This window comes from Eutrema salsugineum, unplaced genomic scaffold, assembly GCF_000478725.1.
Source record: "Eutrema salsugineum unplaced genomic scaffold, Eutsalg1_0 scaffold_2, whole genome shotgun sequence".
NCBI classification, from domain to species: Eukaryota; Viridiplantae; Streptophyta; class Magnoliopsida; order Brassicales; family Brassicaceae; genus Eutrema; species Eutrema salsugineum.
Genome location: NW_006256829.1, coordinates 19,034,093 through 19,051,015, shown reverse-complemented (window position 1 = coordinate 19,051,015; position 16,923 = coordinate 19,034,093). Strand labels below are relative to the sequence as shown.

Sequence of the window (16,923 nt, the reverse complement as noted above, 5' to 3'; positions counted from 1 at the left end):
TCTCTTCCCACCGCTCCCTCTGCTCTGACTCCGCCTCCTTCTGAAGTTTCGGAGTCGGAGCCCCAGATCCCACCCTCTGTTCTTGTGTTGAGCGCAGATCCGTCATCTGTGGTTTCTCAACCAAGCGAGTCTCAGGTTCTCGATGCTCCACCGACTGTTGAGGTTCTCATCTCCGGTCCTGGTTCGATTACAACGGAAATTTCTGCAGGCTGTCTACCGGGTGAGACGCCTGTTGCTACGGTGGCGGCTCCACCTCGTAATTCGTCAGAGCTGTTTAAAGAGTCATCCTTATTAGACGAAATAGGAACCCCGAGCGAGCATGTATCTGGGGTGCCATTTGTTTTGATTCCGGATGAGAATGTGGAGTCTGCGAAGGAGGAGTTTAAGGATTTTATCTTTGCCAGATTCCACGGTGACGCTCCGGAAATGGGAAGGATAATCGGCGTTGTTAACGCTATTTGGGCTCGTTCAGGTCCTCGTATTTTCGTTCATAATATTGGGCAGGGTTCTTATCTCTTGAAGGTGATCAACCCTCGAGTGAAGGAAGTAGTGCTAAGCAGAAGTATGTGGCATATTGCTGGTTACCCCATGTTCGTTGCCCCATGGTCATCTGATTTTGATCCAGAACAGCCGCCGCTGACATCCGCCGTGGTGCCCGTTGAGTTCTGAGATGTCCCGTATTTACTCTTCAACAGACAAAGTTTAGCCAGGATTGCTACTGCGGTTGGAAAACCAGTCTCACTTGCACCGGAAACTGAGAGGAAGGATAATTTTCATGTGGCTAAGGTCTACGTGCGTGTTGATTTACGGAAGGAGCTACCAAAGAAGATCCTTTCTGGGTTCTCCAATGGCAAGGAGGTGGAGATAGCTGTGTCCTACCCTTGGCTTCCTTCAAAGTGTGCTTCGTGTGGAAAGCTTGGGCATGATAGAAATAAGTGCCGCTCAAGGTTTTCCCTTCCCACTACTGATCGCGAGAGTAACAGACGATCTCTCAGTTCTGCTCGTAGTAGTGTACAGCGGGAACGGCCACGAGTGAGGCGATCTAGACCTGGACGCTCTCGCAATAGACGCCTAAAGAAGCGCCTATTATCTGATCATTCCGCTTCGACAGATGGAAAGAGTGATAAAGAGGGCGGTGTGGAGAAGATGTACACATCCTCGGATGTTCTCACAAGTAAGATGAGTACGCCTGATCTGCCCTCCGATCAAGGATCAGATGGTGATACATTGCCAGCCAAGGGCATCTTGGAGGTGTCTCATTCGACACCAAATGGTCATGAGCAGGCACTACAAAAGACGAGTGAGCTATTAAGTTGTTCAGAGGTGGTGTCGACTACCATTTATAAGGATCAGTCTCATGTTTTGGAGGAGGTAGAAGCTCCGTTTCTTTTGGTCTCGCGCCGAAAGAGTGGCCGCAAGGCTACATCAAATCACTAGTATATAATCATCATGTTTTTTGTGTGGAACGTAAGAGGTCTGAACAGTGCAAGACGCCACAGTATGACTAAAGGCTGGATTAATATTCACAAGCTGCTTTTTGGAGCTTTTGCTGAAACTCATATACAACAAGCATATAGTAGTAGAATATCTCAAGCTATTCCTCGGGGGTGGAGGTTTTTTGGTAATTTTGATCATCACAGCACGGCAAGGATTGTAGTAGTATGGGATCCACGTGTTTCTGTGATGGTTTATCAGGCGTCGGCTCAAGCTGTCACCTGCGGTATTTTTATTGGGGACTTGGAGGTTAGTCTTACGGTCACCTTTATTTACTGTTTCAACCATGTGGACGAGAGGGTTTCTTTATGGGAGGAGCTTCATCAGATTGCTACTTCTACCCTTGTCTCATCGCATCCTTGGGCTGTCCTTGGAGATTTTAACCAAATCTTAAGAATCTCGCAGCATTCTAATCATTTGGACGTGGAAGTTGACACATCTGGGATCGATGACATGAACCTAGCTTTGCAAGATGCAGAGCTCTTTGAAGCCCAAACAAAAGGGTTATCTTTTACTTGGTGGAATAGTCAAGACGAGAATCCGACATCAAAGAAAATTGACCATGCCTTAATTAATCACCATTGGGCTATTCAGTACCCGGAAGCATATGCTGAGTTCCTAGAGCCTCAGCAATCTGATCACTCGCCATGTTTGTTTCATGTTCCGACATTGAGGAGGCATGTTCGCAAGTCTTTTAAGTTCTTCCATCATATTATTGATCACCCAGAGTATCACCCCTCGGTCAGCGAGGCTTGGAATTGTGGCAGCATTCAAGGAACTCTGCAGTTTAAGATTGTCAGATCCATGAAGCTTCTTAAAAAGGTCTTGCGTGGGATAAATAAGCGTCATTATAGTGGTATCTCCTTGCGAGTGAGGGAACAGGCAGAAATTGTCAAAGAGCTCCAACGAGCAGTCCTAACTAACCCCACAGTGGCGATTGCAAGAGAGGAGCATGCCCAGCGAGCACGATGGCAAACTCTGCTAACAGCAGAAGAAAAATTTTTCCGCCAGAAGTCTAGAGTTCAGTGGTTAAACGAGGGAGACAGAGGTACTGCTTTCTTTCACAGAACGGCTAACCAGAGGGCTACAAGGAATCATATTCACCTTCTAAAGGATACTTCGGGCAGAATCTTCAGCTCCATAGAGGATATAAAGGAGCATGCGGTCGAATACTTTCAGCAGATTCTTGGGAATACTGACCTCCAAACCTCTCCTTGTTCGGTGGAGGACCTGGAAAACCTACTACCATTTAGATGCTCCCAAGATCACAATGCGGCGTTGCAAAAGGAGGTTACCGATGAGGAAATCCGAGCAACCGTCTACTCGATGCCTCTGAATAAGAGCCCTGGTCCAGATGGATACTCAGTGGAGTTCCTCCGTGCTTCATGGGAAACAGTGGGCCTTGATATATGTGCTGCGGTGAAGGAGTTCTTCAGGAATGGGAGACTTCTGAAGGATCTCAACACCACCGCTATTGCCCTCATCCCGAAACATCCGGAAGCTTGTAGTCTTGGGGATTTCCGTCCAATAAGCTGCTGTAATGTGGTCTACAAGCTGATCTCCAAAATCATTGCCAACAGGCTTAAACCGGTGCTGCAGGAATGTATTAGTAAGAACCAAGCGGCTTTTCTTAAGGGGAGGAGTCTCGGAGAAAATGTGTTGCTCGCTTCTGAACTTATTAGGAATTATGAAAAAACATCATCTCCTAAGAGCTGTATGGTTAAGATTGACATCAGGAAAGCATTTGATACTATTTGTTGGGATTTTGTGCTTAAACTTCTGCAGGCTCAGGGCTTTCCTCCGATATTTATTACCTGGGTTAAGGAGTGCATCTCTTCTCCGCGGTTTTCTATTGCGGTGAACGGGGAACTTGCCGGTTTTTTTCCGGGTCGGAAGGGCCTTCGCCAAGGGGACTCAATTTCGCTTTATCTATTCATTATGGTGATGGAGTGTCTAACAAAGCTTTTGGACAAAAAGGTGGATCAGGATGGGATGCGGTTACACCCACAATGCGCGAATCCAAGGCTAACGCACTTGTTGTTCGCTGATGACCTGCTCGTCTTCTGTGATGGTTCTAGGCACTCTCTTTCTGGCCTCAAGGATGTCATGGGTGAATTCAAGAGGATCAGTGGGCTTGATATGAATGCCAGCAAATCAGAGATATTCTTTGGAGGCTATGATGATATTCAGAGAGCTGTGTTAGCGGGTATTTCGGGTTTTCAGCAGGGAAAATTTCCAACCAGATACTTGGGTCTTCCTCTAAATCCCCGCAGGATTAGTATGGCCACTCTCCAACCATTCATAGAGAGGATCACAAGTAAGTTGCACTCTTGGACTTCAAAGTTTCTTTCCTTCGCGGGTAAGATACGACTAATCTCCTCGGTCATCTATGGCATGGTAAACTTCTGGAGCACTGTGTTTGTCCTGCCTAAGACCTTTTACGCTAAGATTGACTCGTTATGTGCGGCGTTTTTGTGGAAAAACAAAGCATCTTCTTCCCGCGGTGCTCGGGTTGCTTGGGCGGATGTGTGTAAGCCCAAGTCAGAAGGAGGATTGGGTATTCGTCGGTTGGAGGATTTTGAGTTGGTTTTCAGGCTGAAGCAAATTTGGAATATGTTCTCCAATGCGGGCTCTTTATGGGTCGCGTGGCTTAATATGCATGTCTTCGGCAGGAAAAACTTCTGGCTTGCAGAAGATTCGAGTCGTTTCTCTCGTACTGTTCGGAGCATGCTACAGTTGAAGCCCAGGCTTGCAGAGTTCCTGCGATGTGAGGTTGGCGATGGTGAGACTGCCTCTTTTTGGTTTGATACTTGGATGGATCTGGGGCCTCTCATACATTTCATCGGGGAGAGAGGTCCTCGGGAGTTACGGATTCGTTTGGAAGCACGAGTTATCCACGCCACCAGAAATGGCGAGTGGAATTTGCCGGCAGCTAGATCGGAAGAAACAGAGTTACTTCAGATTGCCATCTCTGCAATCTCTCCTCCTATTCTCTCGCGGGGGAGTGATTGCTTTCTCTGGCGCAATTCTGCAGGTCTATTCGCGCCTCGGTTTTCATCTAAGGCGACATGGGAGCAAATTCGGGACCATTATCCGGCGGTCCCTTGGCATCGTGTTCTTTGGTTTAAAGAAAATGTTCCTCGATGGTCGTTCACCACTTGGTTGGCGTTCCTTGCAAGGTTACCGACCAAAGATAGACTCAGGCAATGGGGATTGAATGTTAGTGCTGAGTGTGTCCTCTGCTCTAGGGGTAATGAATCACATGGTCATCTCTTTTTTGACTGTCAGTTCTCGGCTACAGTTTGGAAGCGCTTCGTCGAACCTATCAGGATTAACCCTCCGTTGGATATCTCTTCTGCTGCTTCGTGGATCTCCAACCACCTTCACGGCAGCAACCGCTCTCACGCCACTCTTGTTAAAGTTATACTGCAGGCGCTTGTGTATTCAATCTGGAAAGAGCGCAACTCACGGATCTTCAAGTCGGTATTCTCCTCTCCGGCTGATTTCTGCTCCGCCCTCGACCGCCTAATTCGAGACAGGCTCTTCTCCTTCCCTGCCTCGAACGTTAACTCATCTTCCCTTCTCCAAGTTTATTTCAGTTTTATTGCTCCCCCTTTTAGCTTTTCTATTTGCTTGTTGTAATAAGCTTTTCAGCATATACAGTGTAAAATTCAGAAAATTGGAATAAATCTTAACATTTAGACAAAAAAAAAAAAATAGTAGGTCTTTGACTTTCAGATGCATCAGGTTGATCGTGGCTACAGGTGGAGATTTGAAGAAAAAGTGGCCAAGATAAGTTCGTCCGATAATTTGGCCAAGTCAGCCCTGAGGTTACTCAACTTAATACTTTATTACGAAATATCAAATTTGACCATCGTTACTTGTTACAAAATATCAAATTTGTTAACTTTGAAGTTTTTTCGTCAAGTTTGCGCAACTTCAAATATTTTCCTTTTATTCCGTCTAATTATCGATCTTATTTTATTTTCAATATTATTTGCAACTTTTCTTACTAACCACATCACTCGAACACTGCGATAACTCGGTATTTACGACCGCAAGAAAATGAGATATTTTCACAACAGAGCTGAGTACAGTCACTTGATTTGTTGAATCTACAGAGCTTACAACTTTGCTACATCAAATCCATTACCAAAAGAGAAAGAGTGTAACATAGAGAGTAAAGATCGATCAACATTCTCTTCACTTCTTAACCCAAAAAGAATGCATCAATAGAGATATAAGAGAACATATTCAACTCAACCACATTTACAAACCCCAGAATCATCATCCCATCAGTAATTGGAGACTCTACAAAAGAAATTCAGAGCTGAGTAGAGACGATCAAAAGTTATTACCACTCACCTTCTTTACAAATGCAAGACGCGGTTGGTTCAATAGCTGCCATGAGATCTCGCTGATGAAACAGATTGAGCTGAAACCGAAGCAGTCGGGCTGTGGACTTCCCCATTGTTGCCTTTTGCCTTACCGCTGAGTCTTTCCATCCCATCGATACATATTTCATTGAACCAGTCGTCTTCTGGCAGCTCACTGCACATTCGAAACCATGTTTATTCATTTATACTACAAGAAAAAGGTAGAACGTAGCAAGAAATCCCCCAAAACCGACATACCTATACGGATCCAGTCCTGTTGCAGCGAAAGCTGCTAAGGCTTTAGATATTATCTCATTAGTGCCCCTGTGCAAATTCCTTGATAGGTAGCGACCTTGGGATGCAAAGCATATGACAAACTTCATGTCTAAATACAGCTGTAACAGAATGCAGGTTTGTTAAAAAAGGTACATAACAGTTTCGATGCTCGCAAAATCTACTTATACAGAAGCGAGAACGAGTTTACAAACCTGCCGTAGGCCAAGAGGTCCCAAAGGTTTAGGACCTTCCTCAATGTCATCCCAAAAGCTCTGGTCTCCAGAAAGCCATAAGATCACAGTCTCTGTTAATCGCATCAGCAAAGAAGTGGCAAATCTTTCTCTTCCTATAAACATATCTGCTGCTAGACTTGCCATCCTGTTAAGTTTGGCAAAAAGTTCCTGTTTTCCAGCGATGCAACACCCTAAGTATAAGAATATGCTAAAAACAAAAATGGAAAAAAAAAGAGCATGTTCTTGAAGCGGTCAGATAGACCATGATAAATCATAGATTAACCTAGACAACACTGAAGCAGCCAATAAGAGTTCGCAAGTGACTACAACAACCTAGGCGCGTTTTATATAGGCTAACTGGACTGATGGATATAAAACCACAATCACCTGGAATATAAGAGATGGAAACCAATCCACATCATCGCCATTTCCATCCATGCTTATATACATATCTGCAGACAAATGACTATCTCCTTCCTCGGTAAAAATGAGATCCAAGGCATGCTGGCGACAAAACGCATCTTTTAACTTGTCAACAGTACTAAGTAAACGCCTCTTCCATTCTCGTTGTTCTGGATTACGATTCTGTCTGTCAGCAGGTCTCCTTAGGTCGTCTGTCCTGTGACTAGTCTGATCAAGAGGGGCGAGTTTCATGGCAGCACGTGGGAGTAACTCATCCGCTAGCAATGATGCATTTGCAAGTAATGCAAGTTGATTTGCCTCGGTCTCAGCCATTTGGACAATCTTATTACCAAAACCTTCAAAATTTGCCTCTTCTTCTTCTATCGAACCAGGAAGTGCTCTTATCAGCACATCTACATATGAGTTGAACACTCGAAACAGACCTTCCAGCGCTTTACTTCCCAACTGCATACTTAGAAGAGGTCCTACGTCCTCAAAGAAGTCCTGCACCAAAATACCAGTATCAAAAGGCTCTCCAAAATCCATTAAAATCGACTAGGCAGTGCATTGCCTATGAGTAGCTAAGACGGAATTAGTACTGCATAGAGTTCATAAATAATTTTCCAATGGGGATGCATATGCAGTTAAGCAACAGTTTCAGGCCTTGCCATACTCTAGAGCGAGTTCTAATCAATCGTCATCCACAAGGCTATTCAATTTCGCAGCTGCTTTGTAAACTCATATTATAAGCAATTTTCTTGGGATACTGGCATATCGAGGAGTGACAAACATGACGTCTATGAGTGAAAGATAATCCAACTTCTAGTATGTCTGTAATTTCTAAGAACTTTATTTTGTCTAACACAAGTTGAAAACAAAGGCTGAAATTTTCTGAGAAAAGCGTTTGACCAAGATTGCCTACCTGGACCATCAGATTAAAGCGGTGGGCACTGGATGAAAGCTTATTCTGAAATGCTGTACTAGCATGACGACTACCAGCAGGAGGATAAGTCAGCACCCAATCATCTGCAGCAGCCATAGCTGCAGTGTTTTCTTCAATTCGTTTGAGATTTGCCTCCAATGCCTGTTCCACAATAGGCTTAAAGTGCTTTAGAAGCACTGGGCAGAGGGACAAACCACGAGCTTCCAACAAAGAACAATGCCCAAGAGCTATCTGTGCACACTCTGCAGCGGCTCTTAGTCCTCCTGCTGCTGCAGAAGAAGCTAATGCATGCCTTTTAACAAGAAGGGAAAACGCCTCTGTTTGCTTAGTAGCCCAAGTCACAAGCTCAGAACTATATGCTGGCTCTTTCCCAAAAATTCCCAGCGAGTCACTCGAAGCTTGAGAGATAGCTGAGAACACAAGCTGAGAGAGTGCAGCAGTGTAAGCCCCTCCATATGAGGTGCTAGATGGACGAAGAGTTTGCATGTTGTACTGATATCTCTGGTAATGGGCATCAAGAAGAACGGTATGGGCTCGAGGACCATCGCCAAGCCTTTTGAGAGCTGCTATTGCTGACCGAAGTTCCCCGCCTCGAGTTGAAGGTTGACAAGCAGCTTTGGCAAGTTGGTCAGCCAATTTTTGCTTGCGTTCAGCGATAGAATACTGAAGAGATGAAAGTACAGAAGAGCTTAAAGTGTGCTTTTCGTTAGCCTGAGATATTAGAATTTCTCCCTCATCAAAAGCTGCCAGAGCTTCATCTACCCTTCTTTCAGCTAATAAAGCATCAAGCTGGTCAGGATATTCTGTAGCCCATTTCTCCAGATCAGAGAGGCCGTTCTCGTCAAAATTCAATGAACCATTTGCGAGAGACCCATCAGATACTTTATCGTCGTCAACGTTAACTCCATTTGCTAAGCCATGAATTAGAGTGGCTTGAGTGGAGAGAAGATTTCTGATAGATGATAGCTCCCCCTCCAAGTCCGATATCTCTTTCGATGTGCTGCACAGAACATAAGATTTTTCAATGCTCAAATTAACTCACCACTAAGAAAAGCCAATCAGGTATTGTCAGGAAAATAAGTTACATACAAAATTCACATTTATTCACCAAAACCCTTAAGAAACGAAATTACATTTGAAAAAGTAGAGCTCTTTAATCATATTAACTTAAAACAAAATTCATTAGGTAGTAATCAACCAACCACTTAAAATAGCCAGGATAATAACTAACCGTATAAAGGCTGGATAATTAGCATAAACACTTCGCCGCATTTCTTCAGCAGAAGCTCTCTTCAAATCCAATAGATAAGAGCATAACTGCTTTATATCCTGCAAACAGAACAGAGCTATGTCACCATCCCAACATAAGTCGGGAAGAAAAAAAACTCCAGCTTAGTAATCTAAAAATCTATGTTCAACCTTATGGAATACGACTCATTTGTAGTGAACTAGACACCATTCCCTCAGAACTGTAAAACCATCACAGAAAGAGACCTTAACATACGAGAAATCCTTTCTGTCCAATACTGTGATGAAATACTCTCTTTTCTGAAAAACAGTAAACGAGCACAACAGATTCTGTACTACACTGATCATCATTTGACAAGCTAAAATCTATCAGCATTTTTAGATAATCATAATTCGCAGACTGCCTTCAAATTCCCAACAGATCATAAGCAAATAGATACAAGCAAGAGTAGATTACGCTGATCATCATCTTCTCGAGCTAACACAATCTACTACAAATTATTTATTGTACTATTACGATTTCCTAAAATCACCTCCAAAACAAGAATCATGCGACATAATCCGAAATCTACAGAAATTCTCACTAGTGAATACAGAAAATTAACGGGGGAAAAACATGAAATGATTAAAGAACAAAAGAAAAAACCTTCTCGTTGATAGAACATTTGGATTGCACATAAGCATCAGCATCGAACTTATCAGACTTGAACAGACTCAAGCCTTCCTCGACTCTAACACCGTTTTCCTTCGTCGGTGTAGCTTTTGATCTGGCCGTCTTCGCCGCCATCGAAACCCTTCCTGTCCTCAGAGAAAAGAGAAAACCTAAAAATGAAAGAGTATTGGTTCAGATCACCAGCCCAGAAGGGCAGCTATGCGATTATGTTAGGGAGAATTAAGCATAGATCTGAGGTAGAGGCTAGAGATCGGAGTCTGAGAGAGCAGAGGATGATAAGATTAGTGGCGGTGGGTAGAAGATGATCGAGTTGGCAACCAGCAATTAAGCAAACGACGGCAGCTTAGCCTTTTCGTCTGCTATACAACGATTTTCTCTAAAAATAAAAAAATATATATATATATATTTAAGAGCTATTTTGAAAAATGAAGTTTATTTTATACACACTATTAGAGATAAGGATTAATCAAATGAATAACCAATTAATAACGAATAAAAAACATATTATTTTATGTATATTCGATAATTAAGTAATTAATATTGTCTATAATTTTTGGATGATTTTATCTTTAGTAGAAAAAATAAATAATTATTAATATTTATTCTGACACATATATTTTTAATCAAAATATTTTAATTTTTTGCATAACTCACATACCATTAACTGTTTCAACCATATATTGGTACAAAAAGATACTTATTTTATTTCATATCTAACATAACTTTAATTTTGAAAAACAAACCCAATTTTTTTTTTCATATGTCAATAATAACACTAATAACATAGAAAATCTATTTTTAATCAACATATAGCAGATTTATTTAAAAATATATAATCAACAAAGACATATTTAACCACTTACAACAATAGATTATCTATTTTTTATTGTTGCCAGTCTAGATACCTAGAACAGTTTGATAATCTAAAACGGTGGTACCGAATTTACATATATAACAACTTGGGATAAATCCATGCACTATACAAAATAGATTGTCTATACAAAACTGAATATTTGGACTCCACAAAACCAGTTGATCTATTTTTATGTATTTTGTATTACTCTTTTTCTCTCTATCACATCTTCAATGGTTCAAACTTCAAAGGAGAAAAAATTGTGTCGCAGATAGAACATGTGTAAGTTAATATAAACAATCTATGTGTTTTATATATAAACCGACTTTTTCAATACATTATATATCAAGATTTGAATTAAAAATTATAAATATTTACATTAATCACAATGAAAAAAATTCTAAAATAATATGGATTTGATAAGTATAATAGACTAGAAGAAGAGATGAATATAATAAGAGAGGAAGAGTAATATATATATAATATTTTTTATAGACATGAAAATTAATCACTAAATTAATTATTTTTAGAAGAAAATAAAACATTCTATTATACACATGAAAATTAGCAAATAGAAAATAACAAAGAATTTGCTCATCCATATATATAGACATTTTATACAAAAAATAGAATTATTAATTAATATACAGAATTTAATTTGACAGTTACAAATATTCACATAAATATGAATAACATTTTTGTAAAATAGTATAGACTACACTAACATTAAAAAATAGTCATATTACATCATTTAAACCAGTGTACAATCCATTATATATACAAATCATATAAACAAGAGTTTGAATATATCATAGCTCTAATTGGAGGCAATTAGATAGCCTCCATTTGAGTGTGTACGAAGCATTAAACGAGAGGCTCTATGAGATAAACAGCGGATAAGATCGACAGAGAAGGAAAAGATCACATGTGGCAGAAGAAAAGGTCAACCTTAATTTGGGTTCCAATGGCCTGAAGTCTTTTGGCTTTGTAAGAAGCTTCGTTGGCGGGAGAGCACTGATTAGCAATGGTGCATCAATGAAAGAAGTATTGGGTGTTTTAGTAGATTGGAGAGATTTGTGATGCGACAAATCCGGTCGATATCGCCTTAAAAAAAGAGATGGAAAAAAGTAAGCAGTTGAAGAGAAAGTGGTGGCCGAGAAACCAAAAAATAAAAAGAAGATATGAAAGAAAAGACAAAAAGAAAGAGAAAAATATTAATTAAAAAGATAAAAAGGTATTCATAAATATAATATAGAAAATATCAAGTTAAGTTTTTTATTTGTTATTAACTTGATTATAGATTGTTTGATGGTTACACACTGCAATTTTCTTGGAATAATTAGTTCAATAACCAATTTTCAATAAATTAAGAATAAAGCTATCGATTTCATGAAGTTAAACAAGTAACATTTGACATGTTATATGGATGTTTTTATCCTTAATAGGAAAAAATAGACAGTATATAGTATTTATTCTGACAAACATATGTTTACCCCAAAGATTATATTTTTGCATAATTCACATATTGTTAACTGTTTAAATCATATATTAGTAAAAATACTGAATTTATTTCACGTCTAACATAATTTTAATTTAAAAATTAAACTCAATTTTTTCCATACGTCAATAATGATACTAGTAACTTAGAAAGTCTATTTTTTATTAATATAGTAGGTCTATTTTTTTTTAAAAAAAAAAGATATAACAAATCTAGCAACTTATGGAGATAATCAGCTTAACAACCAAATTTCAATAAGTTGTAAACAAAATAGTTATGGATTGATGAAATTAAGCAAGTAACATTTGCCATATTTTTTGGATTATTTTAACCTAAGTAGGAAAAATATAGACAGTAGATAGTATTTATTATAAGGTATTAGTCTGGATACAGCAAAATATTTCTATTAGGTAACAAACATATGTTTACTCCAAAGATTTTATTTTTTCCATAACTCACAAACTGTTACCTGCTTAAATCATATAGATTTTATTTCACGTCTACCATGAATTTATTTTTAAAAAATAAACTCAATTTTTTCGTACGTCAATAATGACACTAATAACATAGAGAGATTATTTTTTATCAATAATATAGAAGATTTTTTTAAAAAATAAAAGACATAACAAATCTAGCAACTTAACAATATATAGATTGTCTTCAAAAAATATATATATACAGAAGCATTTGTGCACATTTCTCATCTATATATTAAATCATCTTTTACAATGTGTCTGTATATTCGTCTCCAACTGAGAAACATAGGCCTTACATACAAAAAAACAAAATGAAGCTCACTTGACACAAAAATCATATAAGTTAAGGATTCAAAGGAAATATAGACATTTCATACTAACGAAAAATAGATTCAGATCATCTCAAGAAAATAGCAAAATAGTGTCCCTTAAGTTCATGTAATAGTAAATAGCAATAGTCTCAATAATAAAGGAAAACATGTTCAAGAAAACTGAAAAAAATCTCTATACGTAGAAATTAGTCTCCAATATTGAAAAATAGATGTTCTATAAATAGACGTTCTACACAAATATACAAATAGACATTATACAAATAGAGAGTTTTTTATTTCCAGTTTAGCAAGGTTTGAATTTTGAAAAATATCATGACTTTATACTATAAACATGAATAATATTACCGATAACGAAACAAGACTATTTTTTTGTTTATAACAAAGAAAGACAATTTTGTAATAAAAAATATAGTAAATCTAGTTTGTCAATACTTTGTCGATGGAATATTTTCTCTCCAAAACCAGTTGATCTTCTTCTCTGTATTTTATATTACTCTTTTCTTTTTCTTTCATCATCTTTAGTGGTGCAAAATAGAGAGCATTTTGTTGCATAGAACATGCGTAAGTTAGTATAGACAATCTATGTATTATATATATATATATATATATATCAACTTTTTTAACTACTTTACATATCAAGATTTGAATTAAAAATTACAAATATTAACATTGATTACAATAAAAAAATTATAAATCATATAGAATTGATAAGTATGGTAGACTAGGAAAGGAGAGAAGTACAATAAGGGAGGAAAATGAATATAACTAGGAAATAACCTGGAGTAAATTTGTTTTTAATTTTTAAAAATTATTTTAAAATTTTAGTTAAATTAAAATTATTTGGCAATAGATAACTATGTATATATAAACATTAATTAATATCTTCTTATATAAAACTGAATCTTTCAATGTGGACTTGACACATAAAATAATTATAATTCACCATATCGTGAGATGTGTCATCAACTTTCATACATGTTAATATAATAATATAAATTTTCCTTATTTCTTTCACATAAGAATTTTTTTCAGAAAGAAAAACTGAATTATATTTATTTAAATGGACATTACAAAAATAGAAAAAAGTATGGTCACAGAACAAACATAAACTACAATATAATAAAAATATGCTGTTGAACCTTATCATTTATTTAGAGGAATTATTTATTAGATTTCTGAATAGTATGGATTAATTTCTATTATTTAATTGTGAATAATAAAATATTATGTTTGGATAACTTAACGAATCTTAATTTCGGGTCTTATAACGTTCATAGGTATACAAACTATTACTTTTAAAATCAGGATATTTTATTATTTTTTGTGTATAACCAATCTAGTGAAAAATTAGATGTTTATATAGATCACATAGGACCTCTATATATAGCTAAACCCCAATCAGAAAATAGAAAATATTCAAAGTAATTAATGATGTACTATATCAAAGCCAAGGATATCGCAACTGTACAAGTTTATTCGTACACAGTGACATGGATTATTACAGTTCATAGTTGAGTCAGCCATTATAGTATTCAGAACACATAGAAGAGAAAGGAAAAATAGTCTCAGATAGTTTTGATAAAATTACTAACCGTACATAGTGGCTTGCCTTTCGTTTGGACAGTTTCAAATTAATGTCTTGTTTGCATTCGTCTGGCTTCCCATTATGCAAAGAAAATCAGTGACAATATGCAAAGAAAAATGGGTGGCTCAGTTAGAGGTGAAACAGCACACCATGTTGAGCCTTTCCCAAACCAGTTTGGATCAACGATGATAGTTTAAATTTTTTTAATTTGGAAAACCTAAACCTAAACCTAAACCTAAACCTTTCAGACTCTGAGTTTAATAATAAGAGTAATCGACATTTTAAAACGTATATAGTAGACGCAAAACCTCAGCTGAAATTCTCATAAACCTTTCTCTCGTTGCTCCAAACTTACTATAGTTCTTCTTGAAGCCTCATACGATCATTCTCTCTTCTTCATTTCCCCCCCCCCCTCAACCTTTTTGCACACTTAAGTTTATAGTTAGTTCATAGTTATTTCAGATGAATCGATAACCTTAAGCGTCGTAGGCAAATTGTAATTGCTAAATGCAAAAGTGGATTTAAAATAGTTTAACGCAGAAAATCATTCGTACATAGAGAGAAACTACACAATCAAAACAACTCTGATCTCACCTTCGACGAAGAATTCAGCACAATGAACTGATTGCAAAAAGCCTAAACCATGTATGAGAGATCCGACGCCTTTTTCGATCTGTACAAGGTGGAAAATTTGGCGACCATGTATTTATTACAAGAAAAAGGAGATGCAAAGCTTAGAGAGAATATTACCATCAAAGACACTTATTTGTGTATTTATGTCCACAATAGACACTTGTGTATTTTGGAGCACTTATTTGTACTTTACTCTCATTTTTGACAATTCTACCCTTTATTTTAGTATTTTTTTATTTCATTTTTAAAAAGAAAAATATTAAAATACACAGAATCCACTTGATTTACTCATCGACTTCCACACACTAAATCGCACGAGACCCACCTTAACTCATCTGCTTCGATTTTCTCTTTCTCTCTCTCTTTTTCTATGCCTCTTACATAAAAAAATAAATAATATCTGCCTCTTACATTCTATGGAACTTATACAAGCCTTATTACAGATTATAGAGTGAATTGTTCAGCACAAAAAATTTTTGTGGATGGTTCACCACAAAGCCAAAAAAAAAAAACTCAAAACGTCTATCCATGTAAATATGTATGTGTATCCATATGGATATATTCATACATGCCAAATCTACGTGGATCCATATAGATATCCATATATATATGTGTTCATATATACGCTACTATATAGATACACATGTGTTCTATCACTAAACGACAAAACAATTTAGGTCAAAAAATATAAAATGGATATCAAAATTTGAGAAAAAAATTATATAATTTATAGTGTCAAAATAATTATTCGATTCTTTTTTAAATAACAGATAAATAACAACAAAAAATTATGAGGAACGTGTAATATTAATATAATATTAAATAAAAAGAGAATATAGATAAGTAATTGTATGTTAATGAGAGGGGTTTTTTAGTCATTTTCCTATCCAAACAGTGCCCAAATAGTAAAATAAGTGTGTCTACAAAAAAGTATCTTTTATGGATATTAATAACTCAAAAGTGCCCCAAATGGTAACACACTCAAAGCTTAGAATACACAATGATTTACTTGGAAAACATTACGATCAGTGCTCCACATCCGTTGGGTTTCTTAAAACTCGATATAGGTGATAACGGGAGAGATTAATACAGAAAGTTGACATAAATAATTATGAGATGCGAGAAAGAGAAGGGATGTGAAGGTGAAGCGTTTTGGTTTGTAAATTCTTAAGAATTATGCGTTGAGTTGTTTTTCTTTTCATGTTCATTTGTTGAGCAATAATAAGTTTGGTTTTTTTTTTAAGGTAGACAGGTGTTACTTTCTCTAATGCTGACGTGGAAAGCAGCTGGAGAGAGTTAGCCTTATTTTATAGTATAGATGTTTTTATTTTTTCCTTTTTCTTTAATTTTAGGATTTGAAATCGGTTATCAATTTTGTCTTTTTATTGTTAAAAAGACGGATCAATATCTAATTGAAAATTTATTAAACAAGTATCGAAATTGTTGGGGTCGGTTTTAACCCCAAAAGACAAAGTGTCAAAATTGGGTTTTGGAAAGCCCAATTCTGCGATTTACTGAAGGATCAAACCAGAACGCAACCAACACAGTAAACCAAGCCGAACCAAACACCATTCCGGACCGAGCCGAACCAACTGTTGGTTCGGCCAAACCAAGCCAAATTAAAGGCTCGGTTTGACCGAGCCGAACCAAGGAGGGTGAAGAACCGAACCGAGCCGGTCTCGGTTCGAGAGGTTTCTTGCGTACCTGAGCCAAGGAATCTCCCGTAAACGAGAAATGGATTGGGCCGAAGGAGAAAGAGAATGGGCCAAGCCGGAGGGTCGAAAGTGCTAATGGGCCGAACCGAATAGTCGCAAAGGTCCGATGAACGAGCCCAAGAGATTTTACCCTAAGAGAGATCGGAGTCGTTAGCCGCACAAAAGAAAAGGAAAATTTCCGAGAAT

The 16,923-nt window shown here is 37.5% G+C and overlaps 2 protein-coding genes across 3 annotated transcripts; one reads left to right on the top strand and one right to left on the bottom strand.

Moving 5' to 3' along the window:
• The first annotated feature begins 4,221 nt into the window (after window positions 1-4,221).
• Window positions 4,222-5,136, top strand: LOC112086661. Its single transcript, XM_024155633.1, has one exon. The coding sequence runs from the start codon at window positions 4,222-4,224 to the stop codon at window positions 5,134-5,136; it is 915 nt and encodes a 304-aa protein (XP_024011401.1).
• A 431-nt stretch (window positions 5,137-5,567) lies between these two features.
• Window positions 5,568-9,997, bottom strand: LOC18016390 (exocyst complex component EXO84B). 2 transcript variants are annotated; one of them, XM_024155839.1, is made up of 7 exons: window positions 9,619-9,997; window positions 8,956-9,053; window positions 7,704-8,724; window positions 6,767-7,285; window positions 6,359-6,547; window positions 6,129-6,265; window positions 5,568-6,045 (listed from the first exon to the last, which is right to left on the bottom strand). In XM_024155839.1, the coding sequence occupies exons 1-7, from the start codon at window positions 9,757-9,759 to the stop codon at window positions 5,889-5,891; spliced, it is 2,262 nt and encodes a 753-aa protein (XP_024011607.1). In that variant the 5' UTR covers window positions 9,760-9,997; the 3' UTR covers window positions 5,568-5,888. The 2 variants fall into 2 exon arrangements, with proteins under 2 accessions (XP_024011607.1, XP_024011608.1); XM_024155840.1 differs by lacking the exon at window positions 9,619-9,997 and adding an exon at window positions 9,144-9,188.
• Between the last annotated feature and the right edge of the window lie 6,926 nt (window positions 9,998-16,923).

Coding starts and splice junctions, on each gene's coding strand:
- LOC112086661 (XM_024155633.1), top strand. CDS start 4,222: ATGCTACAGTTGAAGCCCAGGCTTGCAGAGTTCCTGCGATGTGAGGTT.
- LOC18016390 (XM_024155839.1), bottom strand. CDS start 9,759: ATGGCGGCGAAGACGGCCAGATCAAAAGCTACACCGACGAAGGAAAAC. Junction 8,725..8,955: donor AATTATCCAGCCTTTATACG/GTTAGTTATTAT, acceptor TGTTCTGTGCAG/CACATCGAAAGAGATATCGG. Junction 6,548..6,766: donor TTCCATCTCTTATATTCCAG/GTGATTGTGGTT, acceptor GCTGGAAAACAG/GAACTTTTTGCCAAACTTAA.